This window comes from Rattus norvegicus, chromosome 4 (genome assembly GCF_021556685.1).
Source record: "Rattus norvegicus strain SHRSP/BbbUtx chromosome 4, alternate assembly SHRSP_T2T, whole genome shotgun sequence".
Lineage (NCBI taxonomy): Eukaryota > Metazoa > Chordata > Mammalia > Rodentia > Muridae > Rattus > Rattus norvegicus.
Genome location: NC_141537.1, coordinates 32,281,476 through 32,295,303, shown reverse-complemented (window position 1 = coordinate 32,295,303; position 13,828 = coordinate 32,281,476). Strand labels below are relative to the sequence as shown.

The 13,828-nt window shown below is 40.3% G+C and overlaps 1 protein-coding gene across 10 annotated transcripts in view; it reads left to right on the top strand.

Moving 5' to 3' along the window:
• Positions 1 to 1,715: 1,715 nt before the first annotated feature.
• Positions 1,716 to 13,828, top strand: part of Hepacam2 (HEPACAM family member 2) — a 35,299-nt gene continuing 23,186 nt past the window's right edge. For 4 of the 10 annotated variants that reach the window (XM_087656470.1, XM_087656467.1, XM_087656465.1 and 1 more), the window contains exons 1-2: positions 1,863 to 2,124; positions 9,694 to 10,044. In XM_087656470.1, coding sequence (XP_087512596.1) covers positions 2,046 to 2,124; positions 9,694 to 10,044 — 430 coding nt within the window. In that variant the 5' untranslated portion in view covers positions 1,863 to 2,045. Of the gene's footprint in view, positions 2,125 to 9,690; positions 10,045 to 13,828 lie in introns of all 10 variants that reach the window. The other 6 variants (XM_087656464.1, XM_087656461.1, XM_087656466.1 and 3 more) reach the window with 5 other exon arrangements.

Below are 13,828 nucleotides of genomic sequence, written 5' to 3'. Positions count from 1 at the left end.
ATTCATTTTTAAGGCAAATATAACTAAAGTGAGTAAACAATGAGGATATGGAAGGTTTTGTTTTCTTACAGAAACAGATGGTAGATTATCAACTGTGCTATGAGATACTGTATTAAGACAATGCAACCCCACCTCCAAGTCCCAGAGAGGATCTCATCATATACCCCAGACTGCCTTCAAACTCAGAGCTCTATCTGCCACTGCCTCTGAGTGATGCCATATGTCGCGGAGAATTTTTCCTTTTCTGAGAAAACCCTTTGGAACTATTTTTAGGAATTCTGACAGTTTGGGAGCTCTTGAGGTTAAATTTGCCTGTATGATTACAATGTAAAACTCCCGAATTCACACTCTGTCAAACATTTATTTGCCTACATACCACTAGAGGGCGCGTGGTCAAGGTGTACAGTTCTTGTACAAACCGCACATGTAATGCAAAATTTTTAATGTATATAATGACACAAGAATGGACCGCTCTTGTACTTAAGTCCTTATTAAAACACTTACTATTTCTTTCTGTCATGAAAATGCACATTTTAATATAAAATGAGGAAAATACTGGAATATTTATAAGTCTTTTAAATGCTGTATATTTGACACTGGAGACACCCCTCTGTATTGTCTTTGCCTCTCACATCTTGTCAAGGATCCTGAAACCCTCCTAATGAGCCATTTTTTGGTTTAAGAACGATATGAAGGATGATCTTATTTAATAGGAGCAGCTTGTATTAAGATTGATCTAAATGGGGTGAGGGAGCTTGGTGATACCTGTTTAAGCCCTGTGTTTTTTTCCCAATCGGATGTTGTTCAGTCCGATATGAAAATTTGTGTGCATTGATTAAGGAATATCTAAGGTATGGAACATTGTAAAGCAACTGACCTGTGGGGTTTCCCAACAGTAGTATTTAGACATGCGGCCTTTAGACGCGTCCTCGACAAGTTGGGAACATTGCTGTAAAGAGTATGTCCAAAGTTGGTTTCCAGAATAACAATTGTTCCTTTTTTATTTTTAATAATATTTGAATAACAGTCTTCATTTAATCAGTTAAAATGAAAAACTATGCCTTCCCGACTCCCAAGCCCCAATCACTGAATTTCTTCAGTGGGACTTCCCTGTTAAAAATAATTGCTCCTGTTGAGAACTCTACTGTCTTCGAGTCAAATTTTTCTGTATATGTTCCATTTCATGGAGAAAGCTTGGTCCAGAGCCTTCCTACCAATAGTCCACTTGGAACTTACCAACTTAAGCAAAGTTCTCAGACCACCTGCTTCCACGGTCATGAAAGGAGCTAGAAGATTTAACCAGAACACACAGGCAAGACTTTTATGGGTTATTGATTCACTTCCTCTAGGCCTCAGCTGAGACAATATGGCCTCAGGTATTATCTGTTAGTGTAAGCTATACATTACAACTATGTAAAATGCACACCTCAGCTCCACTTGCCAACGTATCTGTGGTTTGCTGGTTTGTTTGGTTTTTTTTAAGTGAGATGAATACATAGATTCCATCAAACTATCACAGCCATTTGTAATAGAAATTATAACACAAAAATAATAATGATACATTTTGGTTCTTTGGTACAGTCTTTACATGATAATTAGTAACTTCTTGGAGAAGAATGGCTACTTAGCAAATTCATCAAGTTCTTCAATTTTCATAGAGGTTATTTTTTTTTCAAATTTCAAAATAATGGCATAATTTTTCTTGCTAGGAAAGCAGATCTGGGTTTTGTTTATCATGAGATCACCTAAAGAGAGCACCTTCCTCCTTTCGATTATGAATAACAGTATAATTCATAAAACTACACTGAAAAATTACTGAGAATCAACAAGAAACTCTTTGAAAGCCACAGCCCTGTGTGCTTGCAAAGCACATAACAGGTGTTCCTACTGCCTGTGTCCTTTGTATACACATTCATTCTGTATTCAAATCACAGAAGCAAGAGGCAGGCTAGGGTCTGTTACCTCACTGCTAATTTCCCTAGCAAATAAACCAGCAGCTGCTGGTCCATGAACCAACTTGCCACTGAGAACAGGGCGCCGGATGCATGGGGCAGGATGCTTTCATGGAGCTCTTCAGCAGCATGGCTGGGGTCTCTCTCTGCAAAATACACCTTCTTCTTATAGGTAAGGTCCTGCGTGAGCTGGCTTCTGGGTGTTTGGGGTTTGGGTTGTGGGGTTTTGCTGACTTTTTGTGGATTTTTTTTGTAGGCATAAGGTAAATATTTGTTTAAGGCTGTAGATTTTCCCAGATAATTGAAGGGACAGGTCAAAACCTTTTAACAATAACATGCTGTTCCAGCAAAGAAACAGGAACATGTAGGAGAAATGAGCTTCAAGAAATGATTGCTTTTGTTTCCTCAGAGCAACAGCTTTTGTCCATAGGACTCACTAAGAAAGTTAAGGCAGCATGACAAGCTCCCGGGGCTTACCGAGGGGCTCAATAATCTTTTAATAGTTAATGTTTTAATTGGCGAATGTTCTAATAGTGCATTAAATTAAAACACGGAATGAAATTCAAAACGATTCATGGTAGTGGTTTTCTTTTAATTAAAGGTATTGTTTGAATTAAAAATAGAGTGCAAACTGTTGGTTCTTTAATATAAATATGGAAAATGCGAAGTTCTAGCTAAGCTGACAAATGAGAGAAATGTGTTTAAAAGGATGAGTGCTCCAAAATGCCTTTAGCTTTTCTCTTTGTCAATGATGAGTCCTGTTTTCTTTTTTACTCTATCTTAATATTTTCATCCCTTTCTCTTTTGGCATAGCGTTTGCCTCCCTATGTCATGTCACGCTGTTATCCATCAATATTCTGTTTATCAAAAGTCTCCATCCTTCCTTTTGTAGATCTTAAGAGTCAAGTTAGTTTCTTGTTTTGTTTACATTTATCTGATAGAAGTTCAATAGGAGCTTTATTCTTTAAGGAATAACAGATATATGCAAACGATTTGAGGTTTGGACTTTAGGGGGTATTTAAAGTTTTACTTTGACAAGTATATTTTGTTCTCATTATAAGCACAATTATTGTTCCCATTCGCATATGGTGCATATAAATCTCACTGACATAAAACTGCCATCTGTAAATTTTTAAGGTGTCTGTTGCCGGTAACTGTGGTCATCTCAGGAGCTATATTGTCATACTGTCAATTTAAACCTGTAATATGTTGTATATTGCCATAATTTAACACATCATTCTTAGCTATTAAGTGATTCTCCCTCTCTCTCTCTCTCTCTCTCTCTCTCTCTCTCTCTCTCATGCGCACACATTTTTAAACAGTGGGACTGCTAGTTTTTTTCACAGAAAATGTTTTTGTAATTGACCTTAAGAAGAATTCAGGAATGAATTCAGTTGAGAAACTTGACTAAAATAAAATTAATTAAAATATACTTGTGATTTCTCCCAACTTCACAAATCAAGTTATTACAAAGCAAGACCTCCCTCCTTACCGAAATATACTTTCCCTCGAGGTGGAGAGCAACAGGGGCCACAAGTAATATGAAAGCCCTTTTGCTTTTCAAATACTGAATTCTCTTTGTACCTTTAAATGATTTTAAAAATAAGCTCCCGTGTTTGATTAAATATTCTATTCAAAATACATACTCGTAAATTCTATTTTTTTCTAATGATGCAAGAGTTTATTTTCAGTCAACAATAGCCATGTTATGTTTGCTAATACTGTGTGTGCTAATGGGGAAATAAATGCCAACTATTCTGAGCTGCCATAGAGGTCACTTTGTAAAACCTAATGTTTATAGTCAATACAATCGAACTGCTTGCAAGGAGCTCTTTGTTGCTGGAACATGGATAATTTTTACAGCATACTTTCAAGTATTTTTTAATTTTTACATCCTTTTCATGGGTACTGTGGTTATATGTCTTAAGAAATCTCTAAAGTGAAGTTATTGCTGTAATTTTGTTTGCCAGTTTATGAATGGTATTTTCCATGTTTCTCCCAGTTACTGCTAGTGCCTTACAGACAATCTTAACAGCTCTCCTACACCCAGGAAACACTGGTCAATCTAGTAAAACCAAAATCCTCATCTATGTGCGAGTGTTTGGAGTATCAAAAGAAAATTAAATTCTATTATTATTTCTACCATTCACTTTCTTGATGTTTATCTGCTCACACAGAGGCTGTAGAGAGCTTTAGTCTTTTATGTTTTCTCAGGCGACTTGAAAAACACTCAAAAATTTTCAAATAGCACAACCTGTTTTTCTAAATTAGTAAATCAGTGTGCTTGAAAACATGGGTGGGTTACATCTATAACAAGAAACACGAATATAGAAGAACGCATGATTCTAAAATGCACAGGGAGCATGTTACCTATTTACTCTCTGAGTCTCACAACATTTCATCATATCAGTGGGTCCACGCCTTTCCTAGTAGGAAACATTTTAGGTGCTGATATAAAGAAACTCATTCCTTGCTGACACTTGTTACCTATAAATTGTCCCATAAAAGTAATACTGACACTGGTGGGTAATAGCCCACACCATTTACCCCAGCAAGTTAGAAAGCAGAGGCAAAGAGAGCTCTGTGATGTCTAGACCAATCTGGTCTACATACCAGCCAGAACCTCATAGTGACAGCCTGTCTCTAATGACAAAATAAAATTAATATTTATTAATAATTATAATACAATTACATGATATAAATAATTAATAACAATGACACAGGCAATCTCCAGGAAAACTACTGTATAACAGAGATATGTGCTAGATCTCTCACTGTGTGTACATTTAAAAAAGACATAACCTATTTGGTGAAGAATTTTTCATTTTATATTAGAGCACCAAATACACTCAGAAGTATCTTTGGCAGTATATTATTTAAAGCATTAATCTATGGTTCATCCTCTTAAACAGCCCAATGAGCTAGCTTTCTCATTTATATAGTGAGTGTAAATGTCATATAAATGCTGTTCCTTTCACTCGGTGTGATGATGCATACCTCTGACTCCTGCATTCAGAACGAAGGAGGAACCTAGCTTCCAGGCAGGAAAAGGCACTTTAGTGAGGTCTGTGTAGCAACCTGTGTCTCAAGATAATGTTTTTCCTACTAACATAGATTATTTTCTGGGGGGGGGGGCAGAGGTCTCTTCTTCCCAAGGGCTGGGGTTAAAGTAGTGTGTAACCATACTGGATCTACTAAAGTAACATTATTTCTTTCCAGACTGCAGTATTTGTGTTATATTTGGCGTCCTCTCATAACCTATTTAGAGTCTCTAAATCACCCTGCTCATAGTTGAGAGCCCACATTCGAATCAAGATTCAAAAATCAGTAATGTTTCCATTCTAGTGATAGTGTTACCCATAGTAATGCAGTGCCTAGCAACCACTTCCAGCATATTAATGAAATTTCAACCAATTTTTTCCAACTACAATTACATAGGCTAAATTATAGAAAAACAGAAGAGCAAGAACCTCTTCAGCGAGTCCTCCAAATGGAATTAAAAAAAAAAAAAGACCTGACTGACTAAAATGATATTCGACTCCACCTCAGTCAGGCAGGGACTCCTAGGATAAGCTGCAGAATGACTTAAATGCACCAGTAAGTCACTGAGGACAACGCTCCATGCCAGAGGCAAGCACTTTACCTTACATAAGCAGCTCTTTCCAATGCATTCTTTCTCAAGGTGATGACGTAATTCCCACCATACCCCCTCGATTGCTTGGTAACAAGCGCAGAAATGCCAATTTGTTGCCAGGGACAGACAACTTAATATGTGGACTAAATACTGAGGACTCGCTATTTCAAAGTCCTTTGAGCCCTCCCTCTTGAAATGTAAGTGGTGGTTACTCTGATAAAAGTACCTCAGGGCATCAAGCACCTGAACAATTAGCGGTCTGAGAGGCATTCTAGGCTTCAATCTCGTATTGCATTCTTTTCACACATGAGACAATGAGCAGAGACCTAAAATGCATCGCTTACCCAAAACCACGCTTACGGACCAAACAGTGTTTTAAGACAAGCATGCGTCCTTTGCTAAGACTTCACATTTCCAGCTTTAGCAAACTATCAAATAAAATATTCTCTTTGTAAGTTTAGAAAATGCACTCAATCCCGACCTTGTTCATTTCGGGGCGATTCGCAAGTGATGAATCTAAGTGTTACTGGCGAACATAGTTTCAAAAGGAATCTAAGATCAGACATGAACCCTGGCACTCGGCGAGCAGATACTTTCCTACTCAGTAAAGGAAAAAGAAAATATAGCAACATGGCAAAAGTTATGTTTTCCATGCCTTAAGATAGAAACAATAAACTAAACCCTGGTTTTTATTTATTGCTTATCAAAAAACGCTGTATCTCTGATTTCAATTAAAGACACAGGTGCATTTTCATTTGTTCAGAAAACACACATCGAAAGAGGAATGTTGCTCCTGTTCCAGCTCCCTTTCCAAAGTCCAGCCTTTTTCTGACTCTTGGAGTTTCTCTCTTCTCTCTGCTTAGACATCACTAGTCTTAAGACATTGGTTTGTTCACTGTCTTCCTATTTCTCCCTACATTTCACACATTACCCTGTTCTTCCTCTCACAGAATCTACTGCTCTCTTGCTTCAAGTTACTGCACTCTTTAGACATTCGAGCACCCATTGCCCTCATTTATTTTTAATTTCTCAAGTTCAAGTTTAACCTTCTTGAACTTGTCTATACAGGAGCAAACCATGCACCTTGTAATACCTTTGACATGGAACTGAAACTGAAGTGTTGATCCCAAGAACACGTAAAGGCCCAAGAGCACAACTGCACTGCCTGTCTAGCTTTCCACTAGGAAGAGAGATAAAGACAAAAAGACACACACAAACACACACACACACACACACAGAGAGAGAGAGAGAGAGAGAGAGAGAGAGAGAGAGAGAGAGAACAGAGACAGACAGAGTGACAGAGAGAGACAGACACAGAGACACAGAGAGACACAGACAAGAAGACAGAGAGGGGAGGGGAGAGAGGGAGGAAGGGAGAGAGAGGGAGGGAGAAGGAGAGGGAAGGAGGGAAACGGAGATGGACAGGGACAGGGACAGGGACAGGGACAGGGACAGGGACAGGGACAGGGACAGGGACAGGGACAGGGAGAGAAACTGTACTGCACTGTTAGCTTCCCACTCTGGAAGAAAAGAAAGAGAGCACTTACTGTTGGTAGAACTTGATTCCTCACAGGTAACATGCTTGAATTTCTCCCTGGACATCACCATGAAAGACAGACAGACCTTTGTGCCTTTCCCTTCTTTGTTCTTACTGCCTCCCATAAGTTGATTTAAACAAAGCTTAAAACCCTCACATTTCCTTGGAAACAATGAAAAGAGAAAGCAGTTGAATAGGATGAAGAGTTGAATAGATGTGCATAAGAAATCGGAAATGAAAACACCTTTGAGTTGGTCCCGATTACCATCTTCTCTCACTCCACTTCATTCCACCTACGGCTATTACCACCCTCTGCTCCATCACTTTCGTTTCTGGTGGCGTGAGCCCCAGTGTTGCAAACTTAATCCATAGTCTACATTCCTGCCCAGCCTTCATCCTCCTCCTCTCATCTCTTTACAAGGTTACGCAAAGCATCTATGCTTACCATTTTAATGTTCTCGGCCATTCTTTTTAAAAATCATTTTAAAATGTGTGTGTGTGTGTGTGTGTGTGTGTGTGTGCGCGCTACCTACAGTGTGAGAGAGGGTTAGGGGAATCATGAAGCAGGGAGTTAGTTCTCTGTTCCCTGTGAGTCCTGGGGATTGAACTAAGGTTGTCAGGCTTAGTGGCCTGACCTCTACTCACTTGGCCGGTGCCATTGTTTTTTCTCTTATTATTCAAAATAGTCTATCTTCATTTAAATTTCACACATTACCCTATTATTCCAAATGTTCCTCTGATGGTGATTTCATCCCAATACCACCCACTTATAAAATAAAACAAAGAGTTTTCAGCTAGAGTTCTAAACATATACTGTCCTAAAAGGACTGTTTTCATTGCAAATGGCAATGTATTGTATTGTATTATATTATATTATATTATATTATATTATATTATATTATATTATATACATCTACAGAATCCAAAGCTAAGAAGCAAGATGCAAACATAGATATAGCCAGCAGTGAGTTCATAGGCCCAAATAACACAAGCACACTCCATCTCTTGCACCATGACTCAGCACACTCTCATCTCTTGCACCATGGCTCAGCACACCCCTCCCCCATCTCTTGCACCATGGCTCAGCACACCCCTCCCCCATCTCTTGCACCATGACTCAGCACACCCCTCCCCCATCTCTTGCACCATGGCTCAGCATACCCCTCCCCCATCTCTTGCACCATGACTCAGCACACCCCTCCCCCATCTCTTGCACCATGACTCAGCACACCCCTCCCCCATCTCTTGTACCATGGCTCAGCATACCCCTCCCCCATCTCTTGCACCATGACTCAGCACACCCCTCCCCCATCTCTTGCACCATGGCTCAGCATACCCCTCCCCCATCTCTTGCACCATGGCTCAGCATACCCCTCCCCATCTCTTGCACCATGGCTCAGCATACCCCTCCCCCATCTCTTGCACCATGACTCAGCACACCCCTCCCCCATCTCTTGCACCATGACTCAGCACACCCCTCCCCCATCTCTTGTACCATGGCTCAGCATACCCCTCCCCCATCTCTTGTACCATGACTCAGCACACCCCTCCCCCATCTCTTGCACCATGGCTCAGCATACCCCTCCCCCATCTCTTGCACCATGACTCAGCACACCCCTCCCCCATCTCTTGCACCATGACTCAGCACACCCCTCCCCCATCTCTTGTACCATGGCTCAGCACACCCCTATCTCTTGCCAGCTTTGTTGCAGAGTCACTGGAGACACCTGAGTGTTCCTGCTTTTCTCTCTGTTCAATCAATTCTCCTCCCAGCTAGTGTGAGATAAATAAATGAGAAAAGTCATGGCCCTCCTCTGATGGCAAACTCCAATTCCATTTTCATTATACATACAGTAAAACTGCCCAAGATTTCTGCGGATTTAAAACCCTGCCCCATTTGTCCTGGCTATCAGTAGCCTCATATTGCTCTGGGCTTCTCCTTATTCTGTTCCATTTGATCCAGCCGGCCCCTTGATGTTCCTCAAGCACCAATTAGAGTCCTTTGTGGACAAGGGACACCTGGTTTTAACTGACTGTATGGTTTCCTGTAACTTTTACTAGGTTACTTGGAATTAATATGACTTTGACTACAGACAAGGTAACTTCCAAAAACACAATCTTCAGCTATTTCAGAAGGCTTTGCAGAGCTCTCTTACAGAGAAGTAATCCCTTAATATTTCAGGAGCCGAATAGTCTCTCACCAGGACATGACATGGACCTGGTCTAACTTCAAATGTGTTTAATGGTTCTGCTGGACTTCGGACCTCATAATATTTCTCAGTTCTTCTTTTTCTGTTATTCTGTAATGATAGCAGATAACCATCTCGCTTCTCCTTTTTGCCTTGCCTTTAGAGAAGTCATACACAGTCAGTGGGTGGAGTCTTTCAAAAGCAGAAGGTTTCAGAGACAAATATTTACCTCTACCTGTAACGGGTGCTAGAAGAAGTCAGTACTTAGAAGCCTTCTTCTCTGAAAGGGATTGCCATCTGACTGAGTTCTCTCTGCAGCCGAACCTTTATATTATAACATGTGGCTCAGGACACTCACTGTTTTCTTCCCCTTTGTAGCAGGTTCTTGCCTGGGACTGAAGGTGACGGTGCCATCACACACTGTCCACGGCATCAGGGGACAGGCCCTCTACCTCCCAGTGCACTATGGCTTCCACACTCCAGCATCTGACATCCAGATAATATGGCTGTTTGAAAGATCCCACACAACGCCCAAATACTTGCTAGGCTCGGTAAATAAGTCCGTGGTTCCCGACTTGGAATACCAGCACAAATTCACCATGATGCCGCCCAATGCATCTCTCCTCATCAACCCGCTGCAGTTCACTGATGAGGGCAATTACATCGTGAAGGTCAACATCCAGGGGAATGGAACTCTGTCTGCAAGTCAGAAGATACAAGTCACTGTTGATGGTGAGTCCTCTGTGACAGTATGTAGGAGGCTAAGTTGAGAGGCTCAGGATATCAAGCTTCCAGAGCTTTACGGTCCTGGCTCTTGGAACTAGTGAATTAATCCTCAAAGCCTGCATAATGTCATTACCTACCTTGTAATGCTTTCTGACAATTGTATGTGTATAAGGAAGGTGCCCAGTCTGCAGCATCATATCTTCATGCAATAAGTAAAACACTGTTTGCTTAGGACTTATATAAAGTTGCAAAAGAGTAAGATAAGGACATTTTTATTTTCTCATGTGTAGCTCTATGGGAAGGACCTTATTTTGAATCTCATGAAGATTTGTATTTGGTGCAATGTTTAAGAGAAAATGAGCCAAGGACTTTATGTGGAGATAATAGAAGTTTGCGGAATGTTCTCTGAGGGCAAGAAGAGTTAGCTAACTTCCAAACACTTGTTTTTTTTTTTCTTGTTAAGATTTATAAGTGACATACTTTGAATACACTATGCACTTCTTATTTTTTGTCTATTCTTTGACAATGTATTTATTTTAGTAAATATGAAATTGATTCTATTACTTCCTCAGGCCAAGGTTTTGCATACGTCACTGACCATTCTGTCTTCTCATTCTGCTGGAAAACCTCATCGGCTGACCTTAAAAATAGACCCCAGCTGCTTTCACTCACCCTTTACCACTATCTTGCTTACACATCTACCTGTATCTAAACTGCTATAATAGCTCGTTCTCTCATCTCTCCGCTTTTGCTCTTGCCTTCTCCAGCAAACACCTGTCATAGCTTCTTATCTCACTCAAAATGGGAGTCAAAGTGCTAACAATAACATCCGGGGCCCAGCATACTCAGAACCTTTCTGACCCATTCTTTGCTTCTCTCCATTATATACTGTCTGGGCCACACAGGTCCCTTGCTTTCCTTGAACAGGACAAATGCACTCACAATGCCGGATCTTTGTTCTCATTCTTCACTCTCTCTAGACAAATATCCCAAGTATCATTTCCTTTATCTCTTTTAGGCATCACCTCGATTGGCACATCCATTAAGTCTTCCCTGGACACTCTACAGTCCATATAAAAATATCACCTTATAGTCTCTCTCTCTCTCTCTCTCTCTCTCTCTCTCTCTCTCTCTCTCTCTCTCACACACACACACACACACACACACACACGCACGCACACACATGCACATACACACACACTATCCACTGTCTTCAATTCTGCTTTTCTCTTTGTTCTCTGAACTTGACATCACCTGCTAACAGTATCTCTAGTTAACTTTTATTTGTTTTCTCTTCCATGACTGAAACATGAGGTCTCCGGGAGCAGTGACATTATCTGTGTTCTTGCTTCTTTCTTCTTGGTGTCAGAACTGTGCAGACTCAGTAACTCCTACAGAGTAAGGAGGCAGGTGAGAGACAGAAGAGTCTGTAGGGGACAAAGACAGCAGCTGGGGAGCCAATGCCTGCAAAGCAATTGGAGGGAAAGTGAAGAAATATCTAACAGGAATTTTCATAAAATTCTTCTACAACAACTTCTCATACAATTTATAATAGAATTGCAATTTTGGATTTGTTTAGGAAAATAAATCCCCGCCCCCACGAATCTAGTAACATCTTAACAGGCTTTAAGGATCTAAGCAAAACCTCAAAAAGGAAACTTCAGGTCTGGGTTACATTGTTATGATTGGCTCCCCTCTTACAAGACTGTTACCATGTTGCCTAGTTTTCTCAGACTATATACATTCCCACACCGAGATGCCTGGGATGTGTTTCCAATATGACCAGTATACACAACTCACTTTTATTTTTAAAACATAATAACATACACAAGCTGCTATTGCAAACCCTTTGTTCTTACCAGGGAAGACAAAGGATTGAATTAAATGAACAAACCAAGAGATGACATCCACCTTGAAAATGCCAGATGTCCTCAAATTACTTAACTCCCTTCCAAGGCACTTCCAACTACATTCATTTGTTTCTAACTCCCCTGGGCTGGAGAATTGGGTTTGTTTGTGCCCTGATGCACAGTTTCCATTGTAAGAAAATGTGACTATAACACAAGATAAATTTGCCTGAGAAGAAGCATCATACTCGACTGGACGGTTGATGGGAAATCAAAGCCTAAAGTAATGGATCCAATCAAGGTTGCCTATGTGTTACCTTAGCCTCCCGGTGCTCTGTGAGCTTACCTAGATGGAGACTATTAAATATCTTTATCCACAGAATACAGGAAAAGAACATTGGTAGGTGGAAAGGCCTCTTCTCTTTCTCCATGAAGGATATATAAATCGGAACAAGTAACTATTTTCCTACATCTTTTACCTATTTGTTTTGTGTGTGTGTGTGTGTGTGTGTGTGTGTGTGTGTGTGTGTGTGTGTTCCTGCACATACTGCACAGCACATGCAGCAGTCAGAGGATAACTTCTCGATAAACATATGTCACTCTTTTCACCATGTGGGATCTGAAGATCAAACTCTGGCTTGACAGCAGGTGTCTTTACCACCAAGCCATCTCACTGGCCCAGAAGACACTGTTTTATCAAACAGAGTAAAGAACTCTGAGGATTGATAGTGAAGGCATATGTAATTACCAATCTCTCTCTCTCTCTCTCTCTCTCTCTCTCTCTCTCTCTCTCTCTCTCTCTTTCTCTCTCGGCTTTTCAAGACAGGGTATTAGTTTGTTTTTTTTTTTGTTGTTGTTTTTTGTTTTGCTTTTGTGTGTGTGTGTGTGTGTGTGTGTGTGTGTGTGTGTGTGTGTGTGTAGTGTAGCCCTGGAAATTAAATTATATAGCTCATGTATGGTGTACTTGTCCTAGAATTAACTTTGTAGACAAGGCTGATCTCAAACTTACAGGGATCCACCTGAGCTAGGATTAAGGTGCGAGCATGCGCCACCACTGTCCAGCTGTAATTACCAATCTCATCCATGTACTCCAAGCTAAAAATCAGTGAAGAAACATTTGTTTCTTTTATATTTATCCATTTGCCTACTGCTTGCCACATTAACAAAATAAAGCCAGTTTCTCATCTCTTGACTTGCTAATGGGAATTTGTATTGGATTTGTTCTTAATATTTCAAATTTAATAAAATCCCAATATATCCCATCTTGCTGTCAAATAGACTCAGTGTTGGATGAAATGTAGACTTTGGGTTGTCAAAGAAATTGTATACATGCCACTCTCCAAAAATGTCATTATACATATTCAAAAGGATACCATACATGAGCTATATAATTTAATTTTCAGACGGTGGATGCAAATTTGAATTTGCCACGTCTCTTCTCGCTAGCTGATTTTGGTATATATTACAAGTTAAGAAAGGGAAATTGCAGGCTGGGGAGGTGGCTCAGTGGTTAAGAGCTCCAACTGCTCTTCCCCAGGTCCTGAGTTCAAATCCCAGCAACCACATGGTGACTCACAAGCATCTGTAATGGGATCCGATGCCCTCTTCTGGTGTGTCTGAAGACAGCCACAGTGTACTACTCATATACATAAAAAAAAGAAAAAAAGAGAAATTGCTGTACACATTTTGCCTGTGAGTGTAGCTTCCTGGCAGAGAAGCGTGTGCATGTGCCTAACATTCATGAGCTCTTAGGTTCAAAGAGAAGGAAGATAGAGATGGGGAGAGCTTTGATGTTAGAGAAGGTATGAAGAACAGGAAACCAGGCTCGGGGACTTTGACCGCTAACTACATTATATAAAAAGTTAAGTAGATTAATTGGCAAAACTTGAGGAATACATTCTAGAAATTGGTTAGCTCTAATGCATAAATATATGTCATATTTC